This window comes from Mangifera indica, chromosome 7, assembly GCF_011075055.1.
Source record: "Mangifera indica cultivar Alphonso chromosome 7, CATAS_Mindica_2.1, whole genome shotgun sequence".
NCBI classification, from domain to species: Eukaryota; Viridiplantae; Streptophyta; class Magnoliopsida; order Sapindales; family Anacardiaceae; genus Mangifera; species Mangifera indica.
In genome coordinates, this window is record NC_058143.1 from 15,369,364 (window position 1) to 15,385,082 (window position 15,719).

The following is a 15,719-nucleotide window of genomic DNA, read 5'->3' on the forward strand; positions in this document are numbered from 1 at the left end:
TAAGATAAAATTTTAATTATTTTTATATTATTGATAAAATAACGAATTTACCCCTTAACACTAACAGAAAATATATGGGTATATCTTAACAGATTAAATTTTGAATAGATATTTAAGGTTTTTATCTATCGTAGGTATACTTTTGAGATTAAACTAAAATTTGAGTGAAAAATTATCCTTTTAATAATACGATTATTTCGAAGGACATGAAAGTGGGTCCTAATTCTTCTACTAAATTAATTAATGAATATTATAATAAAAAGCAATTTTATTTGTCATACTCTGTTCTTATACCAATAAAATTATTCAATTTTGTTAATATATAAATAAATATATATTTAATATATATCATAAAAAATTAATAATAAAATAATATTTAATTATATAATAATAATATTATATATATATATATATATATATATAGAGAGAGAGAGAGAGAGAGAGAGAGAGAGAGAGAGAGATACAGATATAGATATATATAATGCTACTTTTTTTTATGTGCATAAGTAATTGACATTGGCTCTTATTCAATTAACATGACTATTTCAACCAAGCTCTACAACCAAAATATTTTATTATGACATTTGAAAATCACTATTGTAACCCAAAATTTTCCAAAGTGAAACCAATAGACTTCTTGCACAGCTAAAGAAGAAAATTAATATAATTTGAAGACCTTCCATCAAAATTTAATGCAAAACATGGGACCCAGCTGGAACAAGTAAAAATCTTCCACAGCAGGAAGGACTTTTCTGTATCAACTCAATCAATTTATAAACAATAACAGAAGAACGAAAATGAAGATGAAGACGAAGCCAACGAGAACTTAGACAAAACCCATATATAGGACCCAGAAGCCATGTAGAAATAAGCCTTGGTTGGTTCTAAATCGTTATCAAAAATTGAAAAATGAAAATACATACCCCACCAAACAAACCCTTCACCATAGCTGTCTGAAAAATGTTTCTTCTTTCCTTTTAAACGAGTGTCAATGGACATAAATTCGTATTTTGTATTGTTTAAGGATGTTAAGATAAAATTAATTAAATAATCTGTAAAACACATATTAATTTGTAAAATCTAAAAACAAAATTATAATAAATTAAGTGAACAATAGACTTTATATTTATTATCTTTTAGTTTAACTTATTTACCTATTTAAAATGTTTTTTTTTTTTAAATTATGTGACTGAAAATATGTAATGACTGTATACAAATACGATAATTTTCAATATCAACTTTGCCGGAAATTGTGATCGATTTTCCCATAAAAAAAACTTTGTTTAATTTTTTTTTTTTAATAATATCTACCTCAGCAATCTCTGATTTTAGAAGGTTTTACCTTAATAAATCCTTATTTTATTAATTAATTGTAAGGTTTATTTGAATAAACCGCACCAAATAAATCCTTTAGAAAATTAGGAAGTGCTTTCGTCTTCGAAAATGACAAGACAAAGTTAAAGAGGATTTCTTGTGCATGGAAAGAAACACGTACAGAGAAGACCAATGTAACAATGAATGTGTACGTGCCCTAACACCCAACTCGACACGTGGCAATTAGCTAATTTACATTCTATATTACAAGAAAAATTATCCCCTCAAACTTTGATGGGTAGTTTGAATAATAAAAAAAATATTATATATATATAAAAATATAAATTTAAATCTTTTTAATGATATATAAAATTAAAATTTTAATTTATTTGATTAAATGGTTATAGTGTTTATTATTAAACTAAAATTTTACATTATTCAATATGATTAGTTTATATAAAAAAGATTACTCTAATTCAAATATATTTTTTTTGTTATTAAAAATTATTTTTTAAAATTAAAATTTTAATTATAATAATATTTAAAAATTAAACCCTTGATTTATGTAAAAAGATGACGTCAAAATAATTATTTACTTTAAAGTTTCACTTTCCCAATAAAACAACCTTCCAAAATTCTAGTTTTACTGTTTTTTTTTTTTTTTTTTTGACTTTTTCCTTCTTTTACGCTATGTTTATATTACAAATTTGGTCAACAGCATGGTGGATCTTATTATTTGCATGTAATTATAGAGAGCTGCATTGGATTCAAAAGATAATCATTCTCAGAGAAGAAAATGGCATTTATATGGAATTGTCACCAACTAAATAATAAAATACCCATTTTGTCTTTTATACACAATTATTTATTTATTTATTTATTTATTTCACTTTATTGAGTTCATTCTCAATATTTTAGCAGTTTCTTTTGATGGTTCCTTGATTACTCTATTTTTACATAATTTCATACATATAGTAATATATATATATAAAACATAAAAGTAATTATGCATAAAAGTTCAAAAAGGTCATAACTTGTAAGAGTAATATTGAATTAATCGCTCATGCTTGGATTGTTATATATATTAAACAGAGTAACGATAAGTGGACATATTTTTTTAATATATAATTAAATATTTAGATAAAATAATATTATATATAATATAATTAGATATTAAATTATTTTAAATTTAAAATTATTTAATTATATGATAATATATCATCTATATATCTAAATTATCTATTAAAAATATATATCTATAATTTTATTAATTCAAAAAATATATTATTATATGATTAAAAATTATTTTATTTTTAATTAAAAATTATTTAATTATATAATAATATATTATATATATTTAATTATATATTTAAAAATATACGTGCATAATTTGATTGTATTAAATATTTACATAGCCAGCCTATTCAAAAAAGAAGGCTCAAAGTTGAATACCCTAGATTAATTTATTTATTTAATTAATCATTTTTAATTTAATAAAAGTTTTGTTTGGGAGCTTTCTAATAGGAATTCTTTTTTGTTTTTTTTACATAGAGACCTTTCGTAGGAAATATTTCAAGAAATTATACTAAATTATATTATTTGGAGATGCGATTTTCTACTATCAATCAGGTGTAAAAATACATCCATGATCGTGCAATTTTCTATTATTTGTTTTATAAATTATATTATTAAATTAATCATTTGAATATTTTGATAAACTACGGTTAAACCCATAATATTTAAATAATAGAAACTTTTTTTTAACCAAAAACCTTATCCGTTTTCATTAGATAGATAAACTCATAGTACAGTAATCGGATCTATAACTACTACATCATTTTTAAGTTAAAATTTTGTAAGTATAACAGAGACTTGAACTAAAACCTTTTAGTTAATATATATATATATATATATATATATATATATATATATAGTTCCACATAACCGCATTCTAACAAGATACTAGTACAATAACTTGATACTAAAAGAGGCATTTATATGTGATGATGAATGGAACTTTGAGTTATGTATGAAAACTTATAAATAATTACTATCACCAATGTTAACCCTTATAAGTTTATTTTTTTTGGGTTGCTCATAACATTATAAGATGAAAGTGCGATTGAAAAAGGTTTTATGAAAAAATTATGTGGATCAGACACACTTGCTTAGACATTGTCATTGATAGACCCACATATTTGGCAGAATGACATCATGATCTTGCATTCACCATTCACATACTTGCTAGTATGATAAATTCATATACTTGAATACCATCTCATTGTTAGTTAATTTATATGAGTTGATTGATATATGTAGTATCCTTAGCTTAGTATGCATATCTAGTAGCTTTTCTTGAAGGCTATTACATCGAATGTGGCATGTCAAATAGCAAAACCTTTGCGTTAGGTGATTGACTTTAACGTAAGTTAAACATTTTTTATATACACACAAAAAGAGAAATAAAAGAAAATAAATAAACAATAAACTCAAAATAATGAGTTTTAAATTTTATCGAATATAGATAAAACACTTTATTTAATTAGAATTCGTACAAATGTATTAAACAGAATTTGATTGAATCTGAACGAACTTCACTAAAACCTTCAATTTGACTAAATAGACAATCATTTGTTAACCTATTTTAGCTAGCAACTCTTATCAATCAATCTTTTTCTCTATATATTAACCTTATTTTTCTAACCATCTACTTTCATTAGACAATGTAAACTTAATAACTCAATTTTTTGTTGTAACCCATGGATCCTACCACAAAATGCAACGATTAAACTTAAGTACTTTTCGATTAATAATAAACAACACAACACCAATGTATCTTAAAAAAAAAAGAGTTAGAGAATATTATATTAAATTAAAAAACACGATGAAGGTAAAGATAATATGTCAAGGAGTAACAATGGGAAGCAATAAAGATATTAAAACGAGGGAAAAATGAAAAAATATTTTTTTAGCACCATTTGGTTAGTGAAAATGTAACATGTGATAATTTTTAGTTCGTGTTACCAAATAGTATCAATTAATATAATTTAAAAATTTTTAATTAAATAGTAATATATTGTTGTTTATATTTATTTTGAATTTATAATAAAAAACATATAGTTTTATTTTTACAAAATTTTTAATAATTTTTAAAATATCCATATTTACATTTTTGTCATGAATTTTTTTTTTAAATTGAGGACTTATAAAATATACCTCTAAGTTTCCACTTATTTAATTTAATGAATGGTAAAAAAATAATAACAAATTGTATTGAGATATATAAGATTTGTGAAGATTCTTTCTATGCAAACTATTGTTTTTAGATTAATATAATTTTCAAAGAGATACATTAATTATCAAATTAATAGGAAAAAAAAAAAAAAAAGGAAGTGGAACTGATGAAATTAGTAAGAGTTTTAACAATACATGTTAAGGTCTCTGAAGTAAATCAGAAAGAAGAACATTGGTGCAGTTCATCTAGATTTGAGCATCAAAGGGAAAGTGGGGTCCATGTTTGAAACCGGTTAAAGTCTTATTGTTTTTTGCAAATTTGCAGGCAGGCTTTTATTTTAGAGTTTCATGACAGCGGAGAGAGAAACGTTTCTCTCTCTATTCTCTAATTTTCTCTTTGTTTGCCATCTTCTTTGGTTGGGTGGCTGGCTCTTTTCTCTATAACTATGTCTTCCTTCTCTTCTTAACAATGTACAAATGTTCAGCTTTCTCTCATCTCTAAATCAAATTAATAATAGCCTCAATTTCCCTTCTTTCTTTCTCCCTGTATTGCTGTAAAGCTTGCGTTTTTATCAGAAAAGTTGTGTTTTTATATTTGTTTTGATTTATGATATATATTATTCATCTTCCTCATTTCTCTCTCATCACCTCTTTGTGTCATCTGACCCTCATAGGAGGAAAAATCTAATATAGCTCAAAAAAGGAAATCTTCTTTGCACAAAAGAGGGAACGCAAGGATAAATTACAACTTTTTTTAAGAGAATGAATGGTCTCACACATCTTCAGCCCGAATCTTCTGAGTTTGTTGAAGTTGATCCATCTGGAAGATATGGCAGAGTACATGCACATACTTTTCTCTTACTCTCTCTTTCTTCTTTATAAAGTTTCATTTCTGGGTTCGTTTTTTAAATGTTTTTTTTGTCCTCTTTTGGTTGTTGCAGTACAATGAAGTTCTAGGCAAAGGAGCTTCTAAGACAGTGTATGAATCCAAGTTTTTATCTTTCCTTGATTTGGTTTTATACCCATTTGAGACTTATCAATTTTTTGTACATCTTTTCATCTGATTTTGATTGATTTTGGGCAATATTTAAACTTTGCACAAATAGGTTGGTGACTGATTTTGTGTTTGTTGATGTTTTGGTGAAAGCAGTTATAGGGCATTTGATGAATATGAAGGAATTGAAGTTGCTTGGAACCAGGTCAAGCTTTATGATTTCTTGCAAAGTCCTGAAGATCTTGAAAGACTTTACTGTGAAATTCATCTCCTCAAGACATTGAAGCACAAGAACATTATGAAGTTCTACACTTCTTGGGTTGATACTGCAAATAGAAACATCAACTTTATCACTGAAATGTTTTCTTCTGGGACTTTAAGACAGTAAGATTTGACAAAATCTCATTATATTGTATGATTCAATTTTTGTCTAAATGTCAATTCTTGTTCTGGTTCAGTCATCAGATTGCTGATTGCTCTTTCTGGGGTATCTTGCTATTTTTGGTTTGACAGGTATAGACTAAAACACAAGAGAGTTAACATTAGAGCACTGAAACGTTGGTGTAGGCAGATCTTGAAAGGACTTTTCCATCTCCATAGCCATGACCCTCCTGTGATTCATAGGGATCTCAAGTGTGACAATATTTTTGTAAATGGGAACCAAGGAGAAGTGAAAATTGGAGATCTAGGGCTTGCTGCTATTCTTAGAAAGTCTCATGCTGCTCACTGTGTTGGTAAGTTTTACTAACTCAAGTCTATGAAATCTCTTTGTTGACCACTTCTACAGAACTGTTTTTTTATTTTTTTGCCCATTTTTAGGAAATATCAAACCTATATTAATAGATGGAAACTCACTATGGAAGTTCATGTCAATATGATGCTCTTCTTTCTTCAGGGACACCAGAGTTCATGGCTCCAGAAGTGTATGAAGAGGCCTATAATGAATTAGTTGACATTTATTCATTTGGCATGTGCATTTTGGAAATGGTTACCTTTGACTATCCATATAGTGAATGCACCCATCCTGCTCAAATTTACAAGAAAGTTACCTCTGTAAGAACATTCTTTTCCCCCCTTATTTTGGGTGTGATAAGCTTTATGTCTTTAGACAAAAAGACTAGATTCCATTGACCTGCTTTATTTCTTCAGGGGAAAAAGCCAGATGCTTTGTACAAAGTGAAGGATCCACAAGTGCGACAATTTGTTGAGAAATGCCTTGCAACTGTGTCCCTGAGGCTTTCTGCTAGGGAGTTGCTGAATGACCCTTTTCTGCAAATTGATAATTGTGAGGTTGATTTGAGCTGGCTAGATTGTGGGAGAAAAATCGATGATTTGGGCCCTCTCATAAGGCAACCTTATGAACTTCATCATAGTAGCAATTCCTTTAGTAATGCATACTCGAATGGTTATGGCTATGAACCCCAAAATGAGTGCAGGTATCCTCCAGTTGAGGTTGAACCAAACGGAATTGAACTTTTTGAGTATCATGATAATGAAGACAATCATTCCACTAACCGTGACATTAGTATCAAGGGGAAAAGGAGAGATGATGATGGTATCTTTTTAAGACTCAGAATTGCGGATAATGAAGGTTAGGAAACTATTTTTTCCTTCTTCTTATAATTCAGTTTTGTTGATTATTAATATTTCGTTTCTACTGGATATTTAAAGACGGTACCTCATTTATGTCTCTTTACAGGTCGTATCCGGAACATATATTTCCCATTTGACATTGAAACTGATACTGCATTGGGCGTGGCAACTGAAATGGTTGCAGAGCTAGATATTACTGATCAAGATGTGACTAAAATAGCAGACATTATTGATGGGGAGGTTACTTCCTTGGTACCTGAATGGAGGCCGGGGCCAGGAATAGAAGAAACACCTCGATTTGCAAATCAAAATTTCTGCCTTAATTGTGCTTCCAACCGGACCTCTACTGGCTCCTTCATGGATTATCTTTCTAATAATCATGGTGCCAAGAACCTGCAAATTCTTCAATGTTGTAGAAATGGATGTGCTTCATTGCATGGCCGGTTTGAAGAGATTACCTTTGAAGCTGAAGAATCTGAGCAACGTGTGACTGAAGGTGCCCCGAATGAATTTAACCATGCGGACTACCTGAATTATCAGGAAATTTGGGGCCAACATGAAAGCCGAGAACTTAGTTCAGTTGAGTCTGGAAATAGCCATTCTGATGAAGAAAATGAAAAATCCGATCAGTCATCATTAGAATTAAAAGAGGAAAGAAATATTGAGATAAATGCAAGAAAGTCAAATAGAGATTTGGATAGTTCCGGTTCTTCGTCTGTGATTCCTTCAGTGTATTCTGACCTATCTGATAACCATGAGATGGAAATCCAGCAGGAGTTGAGATGGCTTAAGGCAAAGTATCAGATGGAATTGAGGGAACTTAAAGATAAACAATTAGGAGGTGCATCAAAATCTTCAGGTTTTAGCAACAACAAAAACAAAACAAGTGATGGCATTTTGTCATATGTCTTACCGAACTCTTTACAAGGAACCAAAAATGGAAGCTCAATTTGCCATGATCTTGTCAATAAGAGCTGCAGCCCCAGTTCAGACACCCAGAGGGCCCGAAATCGCGAGGTGACAGAAGAATCCCGTAGAGTACAGAACAAATCTTTTCATACTGGATTTTTGCTTCCACACTCTCTTCACAGGACAACATCCCTCCCAGTTGATGCTATTGATTTATAATCTCTGTAAGCCACTCTTTGATTCTTTTAAACATTTCTTACACTTACAGAGGCTTTGTAATTATCAAATCCAGCGTTCTTGGCCAAGTAATAACATATTCACCTTCAACTTTCTACCTAGCTCATTCTCTGTCAAAACATTCAAGCATAGTCACGAATATGGTATGCATTTTTGTAAGATACCCCCTTCCACCTATGAACTCAGTTGGTTGAGGCTTATCTTTCAACTAAATGACTTAAATGAGTGAAAAACATTTATTAAAGCTTGTAGGGCAACCATGCATGTAGTTAGTTGATTGAATATGGGACAATGGTTCTTCTTTTTATTTTTTTAAAGTTGTTGCCCTTGGCCAGACCCATAATGCCATGAATAAAGAGTTATGATTGCAGAAGACTGGCGTTGGTGTTGCTGAATTGAATCATTTCATTTTTTGTTACATATGCTAATTCTAGCTGGTCAATGAGAAGTTGCCAAAAAAGTTTAGCTCAACCGTTAGGGTGCCCCACACTTTTTCATAATTATTGAGAAGATTTCTATGAGGAAGTTTATACATGACCCCACTAAAAGTATTATATTCCATTTCCATTGAAGCTGATCAAATCACCACCTGGCTTTTCCTCAAGCACAAGATGGGTTCCTTTAATGGAAGATGGTCCACAAAACTCCATTCACTCTGACTTTTTACCAAATAATTTATCCAACAATAATGTCACCCACCTTCATTACAAACACTAGATTGTACAAATATTGTACTCTTTCAGCACAACTTGGGACTAGTTCTTTCAACTTAATGCTAAATTATGCAGAGCGAAGTGGACAAGATTTTATATGTTAACAATGCAAAAGATCTGGGTTGCTTTCTTCAAGAATATAAAATCTAATTAATTGGTCACTATCACCACTATTGAAGAGGATTGGGTTTTTTCACTTTACAAAGATTTTGTTGCTTTCTTAAGAAAGAGATAAAATATAATTTAGTGATTACTACTACTTAAATAAGGATTTTCCTTATCATATTTCTTTTCATAACATAGAATATTAAACTTTAAACACTAATGAGTGCCTATATGGTCAAAATGATTTCTGTTTTCTTTAAAGAGTGCAATGACACTTGATTTTACCTCAAAATATGCTCTCTGTGTTAAGAAGGCTTTTTATTTATTTTTTTATATGAAAAAAACAATCTAGAAAGAAGCTAAGAATTGAAATGAAAAGCTTGGAAGAAGCTAGAAGCTTTTCTTTCTGTCAGAAGCTTTTCTTTCTGTCAATGTTGGGATGTATTTCTAATTCTATCAAAGCTAGGCATAAAGTGAAAGTTAAGATCAATCAGAAAAGTCAAGTCAACCTCTTGTCATTTGTGGGGGTGGCAGACCAAACCTAACCCAGTACAACCAATTGAAATCCACACCATTGTCAGAGCTGAATCCATCCTACGTTCACCACTGAAAAATATCAGGGAACAACTCAGCTGTCAGATAGTTAAAGGCAGGATACTTTTTTCATTAAAGAAATCACCAACATACAAAAGCATCTTTGACTAATTGATTATTTTTTAGACTGTACGAAATTTGAAAAGCATTTGCAAAATGTGCACCTCTAGAAGATGAAGCTTAGCTTAAAATAAGATTGGATAATAATAAAGATTAATGCATCGATCCCTCACATCGCTAAGGATTTCCTCCAAAAAACGAAGTGCCAGGGTTATCACAATGGTTAATGAGTTCCCTTTAACTAGCCAAATCAATTTATTGTGCAGCCTGAGCTGCATGAAATGGGAACTAAAAGATCGTAAAAAGGGAAAACCTGATTCTGGAAACTGGAAACGAAAGTTTTGCGTGTAGTTAATACTTGAGGGGACTAAAACTATTGAAATAATAGCATGAACTGAGAAAAATAGTGTTTTTGTCCATTCATTTTTGTATTTAGATTCTGTTCATGAAAATAATGGAAACTTTGTTAATTCCTTCCTACTATGAAATAACATAGACTAGCCGAAAGAAATGAAGCAGCAATTGAATATACTTACATTTGAACCAATACCAAAAATGTACAAAATTTTACTTCAATTCAAAGTTTCAGCCGGTTTACTCTTGAGAGTACTCAGAAAATATGGATTGCCCTTGCAGAAACAGCTAAAGAAACTTGATGCTTTCAAGGAGCTGTATACTGTCCCTGTTATATGCGTTTACAGATTCAGCATAGCAGAACAGTCCCTAACCAATTATATGGCAAGTTACATTTTTATGTATTTATCAGCACTTTCTATACACAGAAACCAGAATTGTAAAAACCAGTTCAATTCACTCCAACTGGAGCAAGGTTGAAGGTGTCCGGTATGTACCTCATAGAGGCATCAGAAGTGGGTAATCCTCTAGTAGCTGCCTCTCCGTCAGTGTGTCATTTTCATTTTGAGGGGTCCATAACACTTCAACTGCCTGCATGATGATCAAAGAGATTTTAGGAATTAAATTAAAATATAAGTTACATAATTCACAAACTGCATTTCTTACCATTATTTTGCTCTGGGGAAGGGAACCAAGCTTTGCAAAGCTTCTTTTAAGTCCCCACCACTATTGATGCTGGGCAGCTTATGCACTCCTTCAGCAGCCACCAAGATTGTAATCTGAATGGGGATGTTAAAAGTAGAGTTAAATTTCCAGTCCTCTTATGTTACTGTTTATCTTGAGTTGACACAATAACAAAAATGATTTTAACTTTATAGTCTTTTGATCAGGTCAAAAACTAGAGAGAAAATAAAATTAAAGTCTTCTAGGTTTAGTAGAACAGATTATTTATACGCCATTTGCTATATTGGCCTTTCTGATTGATGTATGAAAGTTAACCACTTTAGATGCTGAGAAAATCTTAGTGTGACAATATGAAAGTAAAACCATCAATCAACCAAAATGTGTAGAGTCTTGGAGACACAACAGTTAAAAATGCATATTTATTCCAGATGAACATTTGCAAAACTATAACATCACATCTGAAATAATTGTAATTCTAGAGGGGAAACCTTACCACTATGTACTCATTGCTAAATCCACCAGCTCTTTGGCTTGTTGTGCTTTGCTTTCTAATGTTATTAACATTAACAAGAGTCTCTTCATCGAATTTCCCTCGTTCTTCAATAGAAAGTTGATTGAAGCGTTTTTCCCCACCCTCTACACTTTGCTTGACGTCCACCTGAAAATACAAACATATATATATGGGTATAGTTTACTAGGAATATATATGACATGTCTGTTTCACTGTGAGCCATGCTTACATACATACATAAATATATATATGTGTGTGTGTGTGTGTGTAGGTAATTCTTTGATATCTTATCATACAACTTGTGATACAATTTATAGATGAGATTGAGAGACCATATCTCACTATTTTAGTAAATAAATTTAAAAAATTTTGGAAAGATATAAAAATGACATGCAATGAAATAAATGTAAATCCATTCAGATTTACAACAATATACAGAATCCGTATCCTTGATTATTGTAATCTAAAGAATCTCTATCTCTAATTTATAGTGATCTAATATCCAACACTTCCCCTCAAATTGGTGAGTAAATATCTTCCATTCTCAACATGCTTGAATTTGTTAGTTGTCACATGATAGTGCATACAAAGTACTAATTGGTCCGCTTTTAAATTTTTTCTTAATAAAGTGTCGATCAATCTCAATATGTTTCATTCAATCATGTTGCACTAAATTATGGGCAATATTGATGACTCATTTATTATCACAGTACAACTTCATAGGCCCACTCAGTATAATCCTTAAGTCACCTTATAGATTTTTTTATAAATAATAACAATAACTCACAATACCTTAGGCCATGGCCCTAAACTCAACTTCAAGTAACATTTGATCTAGTAACCACAAACTGTTTTTTGTTTCGCCAAGTCACAGGGTTGCTGCCCAAGTACACACAATATCCCGTAATAGATACTTACCAAAAATATATCCTATAGTAGATCTCTTATAAACCAATAATCCTGCATGATCTGCATCCATATAAATATCAGTGTGAGCTCTTCACCTATTTTAAATAAAAGCGCTCTTCCAAGGTAGCTTTTAGATATTGGAGAATCTTTTGAACAACATGTAGGTGCTTTTCTTTAAGGTCATGCATGAACTTTTTTTTTTTTTTTGGTAAGTTGGTCATGCATTAACTTACTCACAACACTAACTGCATAAGTAATACATGGCCTTGTGTGTGATAGATAACATAGCAGTCAAACGTGAAAAGCACCAAAAGAAGATGAAGGGTCCTATTATGCAGGTGAAAGCGTTGCTTTTTTACTTAAGGCAATTAAAAAATTCCATTAAAAATTTTCCAGTTTCCATTAAATTTAAAATAATTTGTTACTACATCGATAGTAAAAAACTGATTGGCAAATTTCATTGACAGTCTCAGATCAAACCAACAATTGGTTATCATGTCTAGAGCCAATAACCCTCATATCTAGCTGCAAATTGCCCAAAACCTGTCAAAAAGTGTGAAACTGTGCCAAAAACTATTCAAAAATTGTTGATATCCTTCTAATCTAGTCGAGATGGCCTAGCTGATGATAAAGCACACTTTTTCTGAGCCTAAAGCTGCTCCAAAAGTGAAAAGTGCTAAAGGCGATTGCCTTCACCATACTCAAGACAATATGGTCATCACCTTGAGCAAAGTCTCACCTAGATGTGCCTAAAGTGTGCCTTTGCCAACTATGATAGACAAATTAATATATCTAAAAGTCTCTGATAACCTCCTTTATCTATGACATCAGCCTTTTCTTCTCTACCTAACCCATGAGTAACCATGAGAAAACAACATAAGATTCTCACTATAAGAGCAATAAACTTACAGATGAATAACCAGAGATGCAATAATCAGGATGTCGAAGCAAAGATAGTGATGTCTCTGCAAAAACAGGGAAAATATAAGAAAACAGGACATTAGAACCAAACTAAGTAGATAAGACTCATCCTAGAGAAGAATTTCCATAACATTAAATTAGGCGAGATATGCATTGATAATAAAGTACAACATCCCATACATACATATCTCCATGGCAAGAAAAGTATGCCTCTCTTTGGATAGGATGATTGATGAGATAATAGATTTAAATCTAATGCTAATAACTTACCAATAATCATTCAGAGCATGTTAGGTTCCTTCTGAAAACAAAACCACATTAGCAGAGGCTTCACTACTTTAAGCTTCACAGCATAGTAAATCTAAAGCTTGGAGCATCTCACTCCATAACAAGGACTAACCTAAGCCCATAAGAAGACATCCCAGAATGATTTAGATGACAGTTATATGTCCCTCTAAAATATCTTACTCAAAGTAGGGAGATAGCTTAGACAGTTGCTAACTAATCTATATAAAGAGAAACAAAATCTTCCTCCAATGAAAACGTGAAAGAAAAATGAAGCTAACAACCAACAATAAGTAGAAGCTTACCTGTCAGTACATAGCTTAGACCCTCAGGGGTTGATGTATCTGCTGTCTTGGCAATTCGATTAAGATCCCTCTGAAGAGACCGCCCCATGCCCAACAACCCAACCTAAAAAATGATTTTCTAGACTAAATAAATATAAATTGCATGAAAAAGCTCCCAAGTCAATAATATGTTAATTGCATATTATTTATTGCAATAGCAATTTAGCACAATGACACTGGAAATACAACAAATTCAATAAGATTCGCCGTTTCTTGCAAACAAATTTTAATTTGAAGAATCATTTTCACAAGCCATCTCAAACTTGTTGTTTCACTCAACCCTCAATCTCTACATTCACGCTTACATACTCATAAAATGTAGTTGATGTTCCGCATATATCAAATACTAGCATAACCTAAATTAAACATACTGTCATATTTGCTGAAGCCACCAACGAACATCCCTTGAAACAAATTAAGAAACATAATTTTCCACTTTCACCACAGACTCTGAAATCCATCAGCAATCAAACCAACTAACTTAAACTCAGTAATCAAGCAAGCTAATTTTATAAAATTTTGTTCCAGGAACAACTTATTAAAATGAAAAACTTACAAACGCCACAATCAGTTATTATACCATCAAGTAAACCAACCAAAACACTTATTTATGAACAGACTCGTATGATATTATTACCAAAACAGAATTCTCATCCAATCCATTCCAATTACCGCCTCAACTATCAAGGCATCTAATCTCAACATTTCAACATGTAAAAAGCTAACACCAATCGTTTATAACATTCCTACAGAAGAAACTTTCATCTGATTCTCCCAGTTTGATTAAAATGCAGAAGACCGTATTGGTTTTTTCATTCTCAAACCCCCTGCTCTTATAAAAACTGTCATTTACCTGCCTCAAAATCACCAAACAATCTAAAGCAGGAACATCCATATTCCTATGCCCATACCTGAAGCTTAATAACACTAGTTTTCTGGGTAGCGGTCAACACATCCCCTTCAGACCGATCAGACAAGAAGCCCGAAACCAAAACAAACGCCGCAAAACCCATAAATAGATAGAACAACAAACTCGAACCACCACCCATTCCAACTCCAACTCCAACAGCAGGCCCCACATAAATCCCACTGCCACCACCAAATGGCGACGGGGCGTAATAAGGAGCCGAGTACGATACTCTCGGCTCCGCAGAATAACTCCTTGACGAAGATGACGAAGACCGCGACGAGAACGCCGAACCCCCGACTCTCCCGCCAGAAGCCGCCAATGAAGAATTGGGAACAAACGCCATCAAAAGCCCCACTAAAACTACAACCATTGCGGGCTTCTTCAACGCGTTGAGAGCTTTCACGATTATTTTGTTCATAACCTCGAGAGGGTCGAAAACACCATTTAAATTTGAACTTGAATTGGCCAAAAGATGCTTCCTTGGGGGATTAAACAAGCATTTAACCGCCCCGATCTTGGTGGAACGTTGAAGGGTATGAAATTTGGTGAAAGGGGTACCAAATTTAGCATTTCTTTGAGAGAATAGTCGAGGATGGGGTTGTAATTGATTCCATTTTAAGTAGTTTAACTCTAATAAAGAAGTGGTTGCCACCATGGTTGCAGATAGAAGGAACGAATAGTGGCTTAGGGTGGGGTAGGGTTAGAATTTGTTGAATTGGATAGAATCAAATTACAGGATAATCAAGAAGAGATATTCTGATGAAAGCTGACGAAAGAGATAGGGAATCCGGGAGACACCGAAATGGAGGGAATTTTGACCACTAATTACTCTATACAAATTATGATTCACTTCGTGACACGTTATGAATTCAGAATAGCCGCTAATGTTATTTTCACCTTTTTCTAAGGCCAAAGGGCAACTTCCTTTGGAGTTTTAGTCCCGTTGTAAAAAATATATTTAAAACATATCAAAATTTTAAATATTTATTTATGAATTAATTTTTATCAAAATTTTTAATTAAAGATAAAAGATAAAATTATTATTTTA

At 31.7% G+C, this 15,719-nt stretch overlaps 1 protein-coding gene and 1 pseudogene across 1 annotated transcript; one reads left to right on the top strand and one right to left on the bottom strand.

Moving 5' to 3' along the window:
• Positions 1-4,875: 4,875 nt before the first annotated feature.
• On the top strand, positions 4,876-8,382 carry LOC123220703 (probable serine/threonine-protein kinase WNK9). The gene is made up of 7 exons (XM_044643259.1): positions 4,876-5,385; positions 5,490-5,527; positions 5,699-5,926; positions 6,056-6,276; positions 6,438-6,595; positions 6,692-7,133; positions 7,242-8,382. Exons 1-7 carry the CDS (start codon positions 5,311-5,313, stop codon positions 8,261-8,263), a joined length of 2,184 nt encoding a protein of 727 aa, XP_044499194.1. The 5' UTR covers positions 4,876-5,310; the 3' UTR covers positions 8,264-8,382.
• Positions 8,383-10,264: 1,882 nt separating this feature from the next.
• Positions 10,265-15,523, bottom strand: LOC123220705 (annotated as a pseudogene).
• Between the last annotated feature and the right edge of the window lie 196 nt (positions 15,524-15,719).

Bases quoted from the DNA above. Each gene is read 5' to 3' on its own strand.
- LOC123220703 (XM_044643259.1), top strand. From the start codon at position 5,311: ATGAATGGTCTCACACATCTTCAGCCCGAATCTTCTGAGTTTGTTGAA. The intron at 5,528-5,698 runs GTATGAATCCAA...TGGTGAAAGCAG, and splicing joins AAAGGAGCTTCTAAGACAGT to TTATAGGGCATTTGATGAAT. The intron at 5,927-6,055 runs GTAAGATTTGAC...TTGGTTTGACAG, and splicing joins TCTTCTGGGACTTTAAGACA to GTATAGACTAAAACACAAGA.